We start from the raw sequence: 16,239 nt of genomic DNA, 5'->3' as shown, positions 1-16,239 counted from the left end.
CCACTCGAGCAGTTAAGTTTTTATTGTCAAAGTAGCTACAGAAGAAAAGCGATTTTCTGTTCAGGGCTTAACTGATTATCTATTCAGTCACTTAAATTTAGCAATTATAGTCAGTGTTTAGCCTATTAGATATGGGCACACCTGGAGGTTTGGTGTGGGGGTGGATTTAAATGATAGATAAGGAAGGGGAAGCAAGAGTTTGTTTAATTGTGTGGATGAAATTTTTTTTTGGATTAGATTTTTTGTTTTGTGGTGATTTAGAGGAATTTAGTGTGTGTTGAACAGATTGAACTGCTGCAGCAGTGGAGAATTGCAGAGTGGAGAAGAAAGCAATGGATTGCAGTGGAGAGTGGAATCATCTGCATACAAGGGAGGTTAGGGGAAAGTGGAGTTGAAGAGTGGAGGGAACTAGGATGAAAGGGGAGGGGACCTGGGATGAACTGGGAGGGGGTTGGGGATGAAGGAGAGATAGAGAGCTGGGAGAGCTGTCCCAGAGGATGAGTTGTTTCATATGAGTCAAGGCGAGAGTCAACCATTGTAAAATTTGTAGGTATCAAGGATTGGAGGATAAGTGATCAAGGGTAAGTTGAGAGTTGGGACCTTGAGAGGTCCAGAGAGACGTCTTTTGAGTGCAGAGGAGTTATTAGTTGTTATTGCGGTATTTATTAGTGTAGGAGTTGTGAAGGTCAGGAGGGCAGAAATGGGCATGTGAAGTTCTGGCATTGTTATTATAAATCCAAGTTATTATTCAGGAGATGATGGGAGTAGCTGTGAATGCAGCTGCGCTTTATTAGAATTTAGATAGAGGAGTGAAGAAGGGCAAGTAGGCTCAAGTTTGGAGAGTTGGAATTGGTTTTGGTCCTTTTTCCAGAGGGGGGGGGATTTTTTCCAGCAGGCTGATTTTGGATCAGTTATAGTTCTGTTTATTAAGATGGAGACTGGGTAGGCTGTAGGTTTGAGGCTAGCTTGTTGTTTTCGCTTTATGAGTTGGAAGCAGATGAGGGGTGCAGGGTTTGAGTTTTAGTAGTTTTAGATGTAGGTAGTTTGTTGAGACGGTGTAGGTGGTGGTGGGTGTGTAGTGTGTAGGGTGGGGGGGGTGGGGGGAGGAGTGGGGAGTGATTGCAGGAGAGAGAGAGCTCAAGTGAGAGAGAAGAGTTGAAGTTGAGGGTGTTGGCGTTTGGTTTGGGTTGTGGGGTAGATGTTTTGGTGGTAAGTTTTGGTGGGGTAGTGATTTTGTAGTTTGTGGATTCCTTGAGTTTTATTTGTTTTTTTTTTTTTTTGGTTTTATTGATATTTATATTGGTCTCATTCTTATAGGTAGTTTTATTTTTTGTTTTTTGTTTTTGAGTTTTTTTGTTTTTTGTTTTTTTGTTTTGTGATATTTTATTTTTTTCCATTTATTCCTTATTCCATTCTTTATATTTGTAGTTTTTTTAGTGTTTAGTTGTTTTTGAGAGCCATGGGGCAGCTCTGGGGAAGACTGACTAAGAGGAAGAGAGGCATAGGTAGGGATTGAATTGGAGAAATGGGTTACTGTCATATGGTGGGCTATTTATTGGGAGGTATTTCAGAGTTGACCAGTTCTATTTTTGTTGATTTTTTGAAGAAAGGATGTTAGGTATATAGTTCTGTTATATATGGTACGTTGGTTTTGGGATTGTTGGATATTTGAATGAATTTGTAGTGATAGAGAGGTGAGGTGGGTGGTGTGATATTGTTCCTTTTATTTTTCCTGGAGGCATTGTTGTTGTTGTTCCAGTCCAGTATCCAGTCTAGAATGGTTTGTTTGTGGGTGTATTCCTAGTAGGGAGTATGGGTTGATGAATGTTGAAAAAGATTAAAGAGATGGTGTGTGTGTGGGGGGGGGGGAGGATAGCAGGAGTACCAGTCAATGAAGTCACCCCTAGATTTATGGTTTAAGGGACAGGAAGAAACAGGAACAGGATGATTTTTCTAGGTATTAATGTTATTGCCTGGGGGGATGTAGGAGCATATTATGTTTATAGCCTTGGATTTATTAACGTGGAGTTTGGTACACTTTATGATGCATTTGATGTATAATTGTGAGCAAAACTGCAAGCCTGGTGTAATGTGACCCCTCGCATCCTTCTACTCTAAGTTCCTTTTTATTTTTTTGTTAACAGGAGGTACAAATGCCTTAATGCATTTCCCATGCCTCCATATCTTGTGTGAATCACTAAATCTTCTAAATGCATACAGTGTTACATCATTTGTTTATGTATGACATATCCATGCACAGAATTGCATTACATCATGTACTGCATAGCATGCATCAGTGCAGAGCATGCATCAGGGAAGAGTGATGTTATGTTCATGCTATTCATATGCCTGTTGTTAGTCATACACATGCTGTTGCTATACTTGTATTAGGTGAATGGGTTTCTCTCTGTGTTAAATGACAGAGGTTTTCTTTTGGCTGATTTGATAAAAATGTCCCCTTTTGATAGTGTATGTCTACAAATTGTAAAAGTAGGTCATTGTACTGTTATACTGTGTGAGGGAGGTTTCCTCTCCAGTAATTTATTGAAAATAAGCCCTGCTTAGTAGGACCAGTTGGTTCAACAAAGAAAAGAAATGTAAAAATAAATAAATACATGTATGAACAAAAGAGGATGATGCATTCCTCTGCATGTCCTGGGCAGGTCATGAGTTATAGTGTGAGGGCCTGCCTACCTGACCATACTGATCACAACTCCTCCACATCCTCGGCCACCACAGACCTACAATCCTCTGAATCCCAGCCTCCATGAGTATTAACCAGGGTATCCACCTAGCATGTTCCCACACCTCAGAATAGACTGCCCCACCACAACCATCAAGTTTCTAGAGCTGGTAATTGAACTCAAGTTACCTACAGCCATAGTCGGGGCTTAATACCTCAATGTCACTAGTGTAATCAGTCATTCAAAATTAATAACATGATTAGGATTTCAAAGTTCTAACAGGATAAATAAACATCCACAGAGAAAGAGAAAGGATGGGGCGCACCAAAAATAAGTTAAACCACTTGGATGGTGCAGTGGTGCAGCGGTAGCATTGTCGCCTCAGAGCAAGTGGTTCTCTGGTTCGATTCTCAGCTGGATTGCCTTCTGTGTGGAGTCTGCATGTCCTTCCTGCATTCATGTGGGTATCCTCCTACATTACAAAGACATGCATCTGGAGTGTTTCTCCCTGGGCCTCCACTGAAAATTGGCTCCATTCCAAGTTGGACTTTCCCAATTAAATAAAAATAAAAGACAAATCAGTTGCCACAGATCCCCAAGCAATACAAAAAAGCTGACCACCATGAATAAATAAAGGGGTTAACATCATTCATCTCCAACATGTTTAAAGCCTATCTTTGTCTAATGTAGTACCTACAAAAAACATCAAGCTACTGGTTTTAAGCCTCTCTTGCATTTATCACTAACTTGCTGTGTTTCTGTCAATCATGGTGAATTCAGGGGTAAAATTATTTACAACAGCTATACTCTAGATCTGTCAGGTGAAGCATTTCAAGCTCCCCCTTCATCTTGAAGTTGTATGTGCAAGGGTTTTTACAATTGTCTTCCTCACCAGTATAGTGGTATGTATCCCACCTGTCACACAAGAGACCACAGATCAGTTTCCTAAATGGGAGTAGCTGCACCTTTAGTTTCATAGTTAGCACACAGAATTAAGGCTATGAACTACTTCCTCTGGTACAGAGTTTGATTCCCCTCAACCCTCATTTGTTACTGTGTGACCTTGAACTAGTCACTTCACAAGACAGTATTCTGGAGGACCTAGGATCTTTAATGGTGTTGAACTAGTCACTTCACAAGACAGTATTCTGGAGGACCTAGGATCTTTAATGGTGAGCTGCACTGCATACCTAGTAGCTACCCATGAACCTAAAAGGGAAATAGACTCTGTTAGCTTTGCTCACACATGTTATATCAGTTTCTGCAATGCTAGCTTTAACCACTGTTTTCACTTATTGTCTGTTGACAGTGGGAAAAAAAATCTTTTGTTAGGACCATTGCCTAACTCTCTCAAAACATGCCAGCAGTAGTTTTACCCACTAAGATAACCTACCTGATGTTAACAGTCTGTGGAAGAAGAAGCAGTGCCTTAATTGTCCTTATGTGAAATATGCCAACAATTTTATCCAGCGTGGTAAAAGGAAAAACTGCAATTCACTTTTCAAACAATGGCATTTATTTAACTCTCTCTCTCTCTCTCTCTATATATATATATATATATATATATATATATATATATATATATATATATATATATATCTCTGTGTGTGTGTGTGTGTGTGTGTGTGTGTGTGTGTGTGTGTGTGTGTACCAAAATTAATATACTGCATTCAGTAGATTTAATACCTGATAAAAACTTTTAAAGAAAATAGAAAAAAATGTTAACTTTATTTTTATGGTATCCTAAAAAGTTGAGAATTGCTTATAGAAGTCTTACAGAACTCATATAAGATTATGGAAGCATGGTGGTATTAGCTTCCCAGATGTAGAATCTTATTATTACTGCTGCAAATTTTAACTGCATTGTACTCTGGAAAGACTAAACTTGCACTAATCAATGGAAAACACTTAGGAGCAGATTATACTAAACTCTTACAAGTTTATCAAATATGACAAATTAGAAATATGTAACTATCGTTTCATCTGGTTAATAAAATTTACCTTACAAGGAACCATCTTGTGGGCCAAGATCCATTTAACACACAGTGTGTGTTGAAGTATTGTGTCGGTCTAGCACTTTCACCTGCTAGAGGTCAGGCCAGAGTAATTAAAACAAACCACACACACACACATACACACTGAGATGGAAGAACATGTGTCTATGTGCTTCATCTCTTCTACTGACAAAGCTCCTCTGGCATCTCTTTTCAGTGTTTATTAAGTTTTATTAATTCTACTGTACTGATGTCATAATTACACTTCATTTCAACATGGTCATTGGAGGTATTTCAACAACCAGCTTGTGGAGAAACTGGTCTTGGGCAATAAGTACTCATGAAATTGTTATACTCATTGAATGAACATATGTGAGGTACTGTTTTATAAAACAGTTGACAGAAAAAGATTAACAAATAAAAAAAAATATATGGATTTTGTGATTTTGGTTGAAAGTGGTAGAAAGGGCACTGCTATCATCTGTCATATAATGTAGAAAGGTTCATGGCCTTCTTTTCTAATGTGTTTTTCTTTGACAGTAAATACAATTCAAGGCAAGAGGTATCAGCATATGTCAGGAAATGGACTGAAGTAAATTTTGTGATTCATTGAAGAATGTCAGTTAATTTTGAGTGTTTAAAGGGCATTCAAATGATATTAAAAGACAGCCATGAAAACAGCCCCTTAGCACAAGTTTTATGTTAAGTTGCTCATATATGATTGTGTTTGAAAAATATATATTTTTTAATTTGCAAGGTAATGTATACTTCATTTACAAGAAAAGTGTCTTTTCATTTGAATATTTTCTACTAAATTGTCAAAGAGTAAACAAAACTATTATGCACTCCACTCTTGGCTACATAAAACCATGTTATACAGATCATTTTTTCACTTGGTACTGGAAGCGTGTAAATGTGTGTGTGTGTGTGTGTGTGTGTGTGTGTTTTCAAGTATTAGTGTGCATCAGTGATGGACTAGAATCCTATCCAGTATTATTCCTCTGACTTATACCCTCGGAATATCTGCATAGGATCTAGTTACACCACATCCCTGAAAATGGTAGATGAGTTATTAGACAATGAATCTTCTGTAGCTACATTTAATCAATTCAGTCTGAATAAAATAAGGAAATTTCAACTTTAATAGTGCCTTATAATTTTTTTCTTTCTTCGCAAAGGATGATAGGAATTAAATCTTACCCTTGTTGCAGACGGAGGATGGTAGAGCCATGGTAGATATCGAATAACAGCTTTATTATCCCGGTGATTCCCCCTAGTAACCTCCACTGCTGCAATCTGTGCCAGGCCAACTTTCAGGTGCCCACCAAAGGTATCTTCATGTAAAGGCTGAGAGCAGGTTTTCATATGGTTCTAGAGAATGTTTATTTCAGCATTAATTAAAAAAAAATCTTAACACAGACAAATAAATGACAGTCAAGGTGTAAAGATTAGTACTAGGCTAACAGCTTGTATGCCATTTTAAGCCTAGCCAATTACACCACATGAGAATCAAACCCTGCTGCTTGTGTTTGGAAGGTAAATACCTTAACCATTATGCCAACCTCAAATAATATTTTACATGCACTCAGCTGTCAAAGATAATGACAGATAATGACTTAGCAGTGAAGTTTAAACCAGAAACACTGGCAAATCCCATCTATCAACAAATTACGATAAGATTCCTTTATTGTAATTCCAAAGGTACAACAAAATTTGTAGCAGTCCTCCTAAGGTGCATTCACATAAAATGAACAGGAGTAAATAAGAGAATACAATACAATACAATGCCAGACAATACAATATAATGCAGTACAAAGTTATTGCACTTGCGTATAATTGCACATGAAACAAATAAGGTAAGGTGCACAGGAATGTAAACATAAATGTTATAGTGCAAATAGCTATTATCCCACTCAATGTGAGTATTTAGCATTGTTCAGCTCATGTATGGTTCTGGGATAGAAACGGTTCTTAAGTCTGTTTATCCAAGATGGACTGGATCTGAACCACCTGCTAGAAGACAGCAGCTCAAACAGCTGATGTCCAGGATAAGAAGAATCTTTCACGGTGTTGGTTGCCCTGCTGAGACATCGAGAGGTGAAGAGTTCTTCCAAAGAGGGCAGCAGCCAAAGATTTTTTGGGCAGAGTTAATGATCCTTTGAAGGGCTTTCCTGTCTGCCACTGAGCTGTTGGCATATCATGGGAAAATGCAGTATGTCAGCACACTTTCAATAAAACAGCGGTAAAAAGACACCAGTAGCTTCTCCTGAAGGTTGTTTTTCCTGAAGATCCTCAGGAAATGGAGTCTCTGTTGTGCTTTCTTGACTGCCTCCCTGATGTTTACGGACCAAGAAAGATCTTCTGCCACGTGTACACCTAGAAACTTGAAGGCAGGAACCCTTTCCACAGTCTCCATTGACATATATTGGGTTGTGATCTGTGTTGTGCATCCAGAAATCTATTATGAGTTCTTTTGTTCTGGTAGAGTTCAGGGCAAAGCTGTTGTCAGTACGCCATGCAACCAGCCTTTGAACTTCATCTCTATATGCTGTCTTGTCTCCTCCTGAATTAAGTCCAACCACTGTGGTGTCATCCACAAACTTAATGATGGTATTAGTAGAATGAGAGGCAACACAGTCGTGGGTGTAAACAGAAGGGGGCTCAGCACATAGTCTTGTGGGACACCAGTGTTTACCATGAGAGTGGAACTGCAGACACATTCATTTGCTATACCTCATTATTCATTTGGTAACAGATGTGGCTAATGTTCTTCAGCAATGATCCCTTTTGGATTGGGAGAGACAATATATTACACAATTACTACTGTAGATTTGCTCACACATGTTATATCAGTTTCTGCAATGCTAGCTTTAACCATCGTTTTCACTTATTGTCTGTTGACAGTGGGAAAAAAAATCTTTTGTTAGGACCATTGCTTAACTCTCTCAAAACATGCCAGCAGTAGTTTTACCCACTAAGATAACCTACCTGATGTTAACAGTCTGTGGAAGAAGAAGCAGTGCCTTAATTGTCCTTATGTGAAATATGCCAACAATGTTATCCAGCGTGGTAAAAGGAAAAACTGCAATTCACTTTTCAAACAATGGCATTTATTTAACACTCTCTCTCTCTCTCTCTCTCTCTATATATATATATATATATATATATATATATATATATATATATATATATATATATATATATATATATATATATATATATATATATATATATATATATATATATATATATATCTGTGTGTGTGTGTGTGTGTGTGTGTGTGTGTGTGTGTGTGTGTGTGCGCGCCTGTGCGCCTCTGTGTATACTGCATTCAGTAGATTTAATACCTGATAAAAACTTTTAAAGAAAATAGAAAAAATGTTAACTTCATTTTTATGGTATCCTAAAAAGTTGAGAATTGCTTATAGAAGTCATACAGAACTCATATAAGATTATGGAAGCATGGTGGTATTAGCTTCCCAGATGTAGAATCTTATTATTACTGCTGCAAATTTTAACTGCATTGTACTCTGGAAAGACTAAACTTGCACTAATCAATGGAAAACACTTAGGAGCAGATTATACTAAACTCTTACAAGTTTATCAAATATGACAAATTAGAAATATGTAACTATCGTTTCATCTGGTTAATAAAATTTACCTTACAAGGAACCATCGTGTGGGCCAAGATCCATTTAACACACAGTGTGTGTGTGTTGAAGTACTGTGTCGGTCTAGCACTTTCCCCTGCTAGAGGTCAGGCCAGAGTAATTAAAACAGACCACACACACACACACACACACACACATACACACACACACATACACATACACACTGAGATGGAAGAACATGTGTCTATGTGCTTCATCTCTTCTACTGACAAAGCTCCTCTGGCATCTCTTTTCAGTGTTTATTAAGTCTTATTAATTCTACTGTACTGATGTCATAATTACACTTCATTTCAACAGGGTCATTGGAGGTATTTCAACAACCAGCTTGTGGAGAAACTGGTCTTGGGCAATAAGTACTCATGAAATTGTTATACTCATTGAATGAACATATGTGAGGTACTGTTTTATAAAACAGTTGACAGAAAAAGATTAACAAATAAAAAAAATATATATGGATTTTGTGATTTTGGTTGAAAGTGGTAGAAAGGGCACTGCTATCATCTGTCATATAATGTAGAAAGGTTCATGGCCTTCTTTTCTAATGTGTTTTTCTTTGACAGTAAATACAATTCAAGGCAAGAGGTATCAGCATATGTCAGGGAAATGGACTGAAGTAAATTTTTTTGTGATTCATTAAAGAATGTCAGTTAATTTTGAGTGTTTAAAGGGCATTCAAATGTGCGATATTAAAAGACAGCCATGAAAACAGCCCCTTAACACAAGTTTTATGTTAAGTTGCTCATATATGATTGTGTTTGAAAAATATATATTTTTTAATTTGCAAGGTAATGTATACTTCATTTACAAGAAAAGTGTCTTTTCATTTGAATATTTTCTACTAAATTGTCAAAGAGTAAACAAAACTATTATGCACTCCACTCTTGGCTACATAAAACCATGTTATACAGATCATTTTTTTACTTGGTACTGGAAGCGTGTAAATGTGTGTGTGTGTGTGTGTTTTCAAGTATTAGTGTGCATCAGTGATGGACTAGAATCCTATCCAGTATTATTCCTCTGACTTATACCCTTGGAATATCTGCATAGGATCTAGTTACACCACATCCCTGAAAATGATAGATGAGTTATTAGACAATGAATCTTCTGTAGCTACATTTAATCAATTCAGTCTGAATAAAATAAGGAAATTTCAACTTTAATAGTGCCTTATAATTTTTTTCTTTCTTCGCAAAGGATGATAGGAATTAAATCTTACCCTTGTTGCATCGCAGACGGAGGATGGTAGAGCCATGGTAGATATCGAATAACAGCTTTATTATCCCGGTGATTCCCCCTAGTAACCTCCACTGCTGCAATCTGTGCCAGGCCAACTTTCAGGTGTCCACCAAAGGTATCTTCATGTAAAGGCTGAGAGCAGGTTTTCATATGGTTCTAGAGAATGTTGATTTCAGCATTAATTAAAAAAAAAATCTTAACACAGACAAATAAATGACAGTCAAGGTGTAAAGATTAGTACTAGGCTAACTGCTTGTAGGCCATTTTAAGCCTAGCCAATTACACCACATGAGAATCAAACCCTGCTGCTTGTGTTTGGAAGGTAAATACCTTAACCATTATGCCAACCTCAAATAATATTTTACATGCACTCAGCTGTCAAAGATAATGACAGATAATGACTTAGCAGTGAAGTTTAAACCAGAAACACTGGCAAATCCCATCTATCAACAAATTACGATAAGATTCCTTTATTGTAATTCCAAAAGTACAATAAAATTTGTAGCAGTCCTCCTAAGGTGCATTCACATAAAATGAGCAAGAATAAATAAAAGAATACAATACAATACAATGCCAGACAATACAATATAATGCAGTACAAAGTTATTGCACTTGCGTATAATTGCACATGAAACAAATAAGGTAAGGTGCACAGGAATGTAAACATAAATGTTATAGTGCAAATAGCTATTATCCCACTCAATGTATTTAGCATTGTTCAGCTCATGTATGGTTCTGGGATAGAAATGGTTCTTAAGTCTGTTTATCCAAGATGGACTGGATCTGAACCACCTGTTAGAAGACAGCAGCTCAAACAGCTGATGTCCAGGATAAGAAGAATCTTTCACGGTGTTGGTTGCCCTGCTGAGACATCGAGAGGTGAAGAGTTCTGCCAAAGAGGGCAGCAGCCAAAGATTTTTTGGGCAGAGTTAATGATCCTTTGAAGGGCTTTCCTGTCTGCCACTGAGCTGTTGGCATATCATGGGAAAATGCAATATGTCAGCACACTTTCAATAAAACAGCGGTAAAAAGACACCAGTAGCTTCTCCTGAAGGTTGTTTTTCCTGAAGATCCTCAGGAAATGGAGTCTCTGTTGTGCCTTCTTGACTGCCTCCATGATGTTTATGGACCAAGAAAGATCTTCTGCCACGTGTACACCTAGAAACTTGAAGGCAGGAACCCTTTCCATAGTCTCCATTGACATATATTGGGTTGTGATCTGTGTTGTGCATCCAGAAATCTATTATGAGTTCTTTTGTTCTGGTAGAGTTCAGGGCAAAGTTGTTGTCAGTACGCCATGCAACCAGCCTTTGAACTTCATCTCTATATGCTGTCTCGTCTCCTCCTGAATTAAGTCCAACCACTGTGGTGTCATCCACAAACTTAATGATGATATTAGTAGAATGAGAGGGAACACAGTCGTGGGTGTAAACAGAAGCGGGCTCAGCACATAGTCTTGTGGGACACCAGTGTTTACCATGAGAGTGGAACTGCAGACACATTAATTTGCTATGCCTCATTATTCATTTGGTAACAGATGTGGCTAATGCTCTTCAACAATGATCACTTTTGGATTGGGAGAGACAATATATTACACAATTACTACTGTAGATGTCAAAGTTGTTACATGCACAATTAAAGTTGTGACCACCAAGTAAGAGAAGATATGTTTTACAGGAAGGAATGGCTCAGTCTCGATATAAGAAAGTTATAGCATAGTTCCCTACTTCCAGTCCAAACAGTCTGTAATCTAACTGTTCCTTCCCAGTATTTTTGTCGACATTCTTAGGTACCTTTTGCTCTTTATACTTATGAGACTAAAATTTGCCTGAAATCCACATGACTTCATAGAATAAGTTGTCATGACTTTGAATTGTTCTTAAATTTTTCCGATCTCGGTATCTTCTACACAATGCTTGCCTTGGGTTCGTATTCATTATAAATGAATGTAAATCAATGTGTGGTTTACAAAGATAATATATGTTAAAATTATAATGCGGTAAAAGATTATCACCTTACTCTTGCAAAATGTATAATTCTTCACTAACTCCGCTAGACTGGCACGATTTCTTTAGTATTATTATTGACAGTAAGGAAAATAATACAGGCCTCATCTAAAGTTATCAAAATTTACATGAACGTGATTCAGCTAAAATTATCTTTGCAGGTTTTTTACTTTCAAGAAGAAGATTTATGCATAAATTCTTCATAATATTATTTACAATTTTAGAAAACAAACCTTTAGTGCATTCCAACAAAGCAATTTTAAGACTATACATCTGTCACTTAATCTACTCAGAAGTTAGAGAGATGGATAGTTAGACTGGTCATGCATTTCCTTTGTCACTAAAAATAAATACATGGTGTTGAACATTTAAATACATCTCTTACTAATATTATGCATATTAGTGTACTAGTTCAGGAAAATAAATGTGTAAAACTGCAATGCTCACCTTTAATTTTGTAAGCGTATGCATATCTGCAATGAAGTCCAGCAGTTCGCTGATATATTGCCTCATGCATTCCATGGCTGCAACTGAAAACTAAAATTAAAAAGTTATTCAAGTTGACTGGTGTTTCATTTTTTTTCTATCTTCATCATAAGCTGTTTAACCTGCATGTTTCAGATGTTACTGACCACTGTACAGTATTTCTTGCTAAATACAGCAATGATATCAATACAGGGAAACCAATTTCTGGTAAAAAGAAGCTGTGAAGCTGTCTGTTTTCAGCAAGTATTTAACAAAACTATATTCAGATCAATGATGAATGTGAGAATAAATGTCAATGAAACTAAACATGTATTACTCTGTATTAGATTATTTGCTTTATGTACAATATAATGCATATAATAGAATAAAGGTGGTCAGATGTATCAGAAATGCTGTTTTGGTGTGCTAGAAATTTATATATATACACACACACACACACACGACATATTATGATAAGACTTTAATGTGGTGTGTACGCACAATGTTTTATGGCCTGCTGGAAGACCTGTGTATCTGCACGAACAATACCATGGGTCTATATTTGGCTACTGAAATAAAAATAACTCAAACACTGAATGTCAAATGGGAAACAGCAAAATGGACATTTAGAGAACACCAATAATATCAAAAATAAATTTATGGAATGGCCATAATTGCCCAAAAACCAGGAAGTAATGTGATGCATAAGGTAACTGAAGGGAAACTTTATAAATGTGTCCTGTTCCCCAATGGAGTGCTATCTTGGAGTTGGCATATATAGTTGGGGGGCGTGGGATGCAGCCCCCCACTTTGGTTATTTGTGTTTGCAATACTGGCAGACTATGGCTATTCCATGACTTTATTTTTGATGTCAGTGGTGTTCATTAAAAGTCCATTTTGCTGTTTGCAGTTCGACATTTAGACATTTGAGTTTTATTTATTTTGGTAGGCAAACATAGACCCCAATAACATCAGCTTTTTTAGTAGACTTACTCAGGGAGTACCATTTGTTTAATTGTGGATAGATTTCACACTGTATGGCAGTTTGACCAGGGCTACAGTACCAAGCCTGTTAATCTGTGCTACTGAAAGACTTTAAAGTGGACTAACAAACAGAGCTAAACCCTAACTAACCAGATATCTGTTAAGCAGAAATGCATTTGCTTTATGTTGCATTGAAAATTAACTTTAGGTTGTTTCATCAAAAATAAATTATAGTACAGAAGAACTGCTACTGATGTATTACAATTGCTAGCTCTATTTATCTAACTATCTATCACTCTATCTTTAATAAATCAACCTTCAAATGTTTTGTGTACGTGTATCTGCCTATATAACTGTAGCTACTATATATATATATATATATATATATATATATATACACAAATGTGTGTGTGTCTGTGCATGAGTCTACACACCCCTGTATGTGTATATATATATATATATATATATATATATATATATATATATATATATACACACACACACACAAACATGTATGTAAACCAATACATTTTCATATATATATATATATATATATATATATATATATATATATATATAAATAGAGAGAGAGATAAATATAGATATATAATATCTATAATTCTCAAAACATGCAAACTTAAAAGATCTGTGCACCCTTCATAACACCTGCTAATTATGTATACTAACTCTGTGATTGCACAAACCCCAGGGAAAGAGCACATTCCCCAAACCCTGGGATTGGCTGTTCTCATATAACTTTTAAACACCTGGATTGTTGACCAAATTTTGCTTACGATTTGCTGATTTCCCTAAAATTGACCAATACTAAGGAAACCATATCTATATCTATATATCTATGTCTATATTTAGCTGTCTATAGCTAGATAGATATTTACATTTTTGATTACTGTATAGGTCCAATTGCAGGCTCATTCCAAATTACATTCAAAATAGTAACAACAAAAATGTAAACATTACAACAAAAAGTGGAAGACAAATGTCATCCAAACTAGTCACAAACAAAAGATAAACCATGACATTTTTTGTAATAGTTTAAACCATGTGAGATCCTCAGTTTATTCCAAAGTATGGGATCCCAGAGGGCTAGATTAATAGGCAGAAAGGAGAACTTGGAACTCAAATAGTATACCACATATTCTTCTTACTTTAGATTTGAATGTATGAGGTCTCCCATTAATCACCATGTATAGTAGATGCAGTTTCTGGAAAGAGTGGCTTAAGGAAGGGAACATGACTATCAGGGATATATGGAAAGTCAAAGGACAAGGAATTTTCCCTTTCAGTGAGTTCTGAAAAGACTGGGCACAGTGAATTTATGATGGTGGAAATATCCATAGCTTCAAAATGCCACTGGCTTTTCATTTAATGCAAATAAATTAAAAAAGGGTAGCATTTGGCCAGGCAGGCCTTAGTGAGAGTATGGCTGGTTACAAAGAGTACATCCCAATAAGAATAACATATGAACATGTATTTCAGTAAAGTTCACTGCAAATGGAGGCACTTAAATCCACTGAGAGTCCATAACAGGAGAAAAGACAGCTGAGGAAGAATGGAATAAGGGTATGCAGATACTCTACAAAACTGGGATTCCTGAATTTTCTAAAATACTGTTGGCAAAGATCATCAAAGGATTCATACAGAATGGGTAATGGAAAAAACTATTCAAGTTGACACTGTGGTCAGACCAATGTGAACTACATATGGTTTGGACATGACCTACAGTTAAAATATTGCGAACTCAAGTCATACAAGATATTGCTTAAGCAACTATGTACGAGTAGGACTTACCTTACAGAAATGGATGTTAAATTGTGTGATTGAAGAAATGTATTCTAGACCAAGTTTTTTTTAATTGCTTTTGTTTGTATATTGCCATGATGTGTTCAATAAAGTTTCATTACAAAAAAAAAAACAACATAAGCAGCATGTTTATCCTGAGAAATTGTAGCAGGTAACACAAAGTGCTTTTAGAGATGAAAACTAGAGGTGAATAATGGTAAAAACACAGTCCATACAGACAGATGACATAACAAAGGAAAGCGCCATAAGATGACAGAGAGCAAGAGTAAAGAGTATCTGTATACATCTGACAGGAAGTATGAACCTAAGGGCAACCAGCACAATAAGAGTATAAATGGGGTGACATGTCAAGAAATTTACCTAGGGCAAAATAGCATCAACTAAGTGATATGTAATGCATTTTGGCATTTGCAATTATTGTTCTAGAAGATACTATGTGAGCTGAGGCCTGAACCTGGATTAGTTATGATTATGAATCATCACCACTTCTATTCATTCTGGCACACTTCATTGTGTTAAATGATCATCACCATTATTACACCTTCATTGCCTTAAAAACCGCTTACACTGATCACAAATGTAAATAAGCTTCTTTACAGCTGAAATCACAAACACTACAACAAACCTACCCCAAGAATAAATAGCAATCAGAGTATAACTACCTCACCCACATAGTCTGACCTAAAATCCAAATATTCCAAAACTATTTATTAGGCAAGGTGCTTTGGCTCACAATTTCTAATTTATGTGTACTAACTCAAAGGAATGAAATATGGCAAAAATTGAAACAAATTCCCACAAATGAGAACTGAGTGGCCTTTAAAGCCTTCTATAATCTAGCCAAGCAGTCCATCCAAGGGCACAAATGTATTCTTCAAACAAAGAAAATAATCCCTCTCATACAGTCTCTCAAATACTTTTGAAAAGAAGTTAACCTTCTCACAGGAGGAAAATGCCCTCATGGCATCCTCTCTACAAATGTCATTCAATGTGTTACAGCAAAACATTCCCCAGAAGATTTCCATAAGGAATTTAGCAACTCCACATCCCCCACAGATCATGAATCAACGACTCCACTACAATTCATCTCCCTTTTCCAATTCAAATACATACTTCCCAAAGAAATCTCTATTCTACTGGAAAATATTCCTATCGGCACCACCAATGGATATGACAAAATAAGCCCCTGGTTCATATAACACTGCAGAGATGAAATAAGCCTACACTTAACTCTTTTCTACATCCAGCAGGATCACCTGCTCATCACCCCATTTCCTATTCATCCTCTATGCAAATGACATGGTCATTTAGTGGTCAAGTAACTCTCACACCAGCATTCAATCTCAGCTTCACTAGGACTTACATAGGCTCCACCGAT

The 16,239-nt window shown here is 36.5% G+C and overlaps 1 protein-coding gene across 1 annotated transcript in view; it reads right to left on the bottom strand.

The window, feature by feature from the left end:
* UNC79 (unc-79 homolog, NALCN channel complex subunit) overlaps window positions 1-16,239 on the bottom strand; it is a 1,772,232-nt gene that overhangs the window by 213,114 nt on the left and 1,542,879 nt on the right. The window contains exons 44-45 of the mRNA XM_044074575.1: window positions 12,039-12,128; window positions 9,566-9,741 (exon numbers count right to left, since the gene is read on the bottom strand). Of these exons, the coding sequence (XP_043930510.1) occupies window positions 9,566-9,741; window positions 12,039-12,128 (266 nt within the window). The remainder of the gene's footprint in view (window positions 1-9,565; window positions 9,742-12,038; window positions 12,129-16,239) is intronic.

This window comes from Protopterus annectens, chromosome 6.part0 (genome assembly GCF_019279795.1).
Source record: "Protopterus annectens isolate FY-2018-M chromosome 6.part0, PAN1.0, whole genome shotgun sequence".
NCBI classification, from domain to species: domain Eukaryota; kingdom Metazoa; phylum Chordata; order Ceratodontiformes; family Protopteridae; genus Protopterus; species Protopterus annectens.
This window is presented reverse-complemented; position numbering and strand designations above follow the sequence as displayed.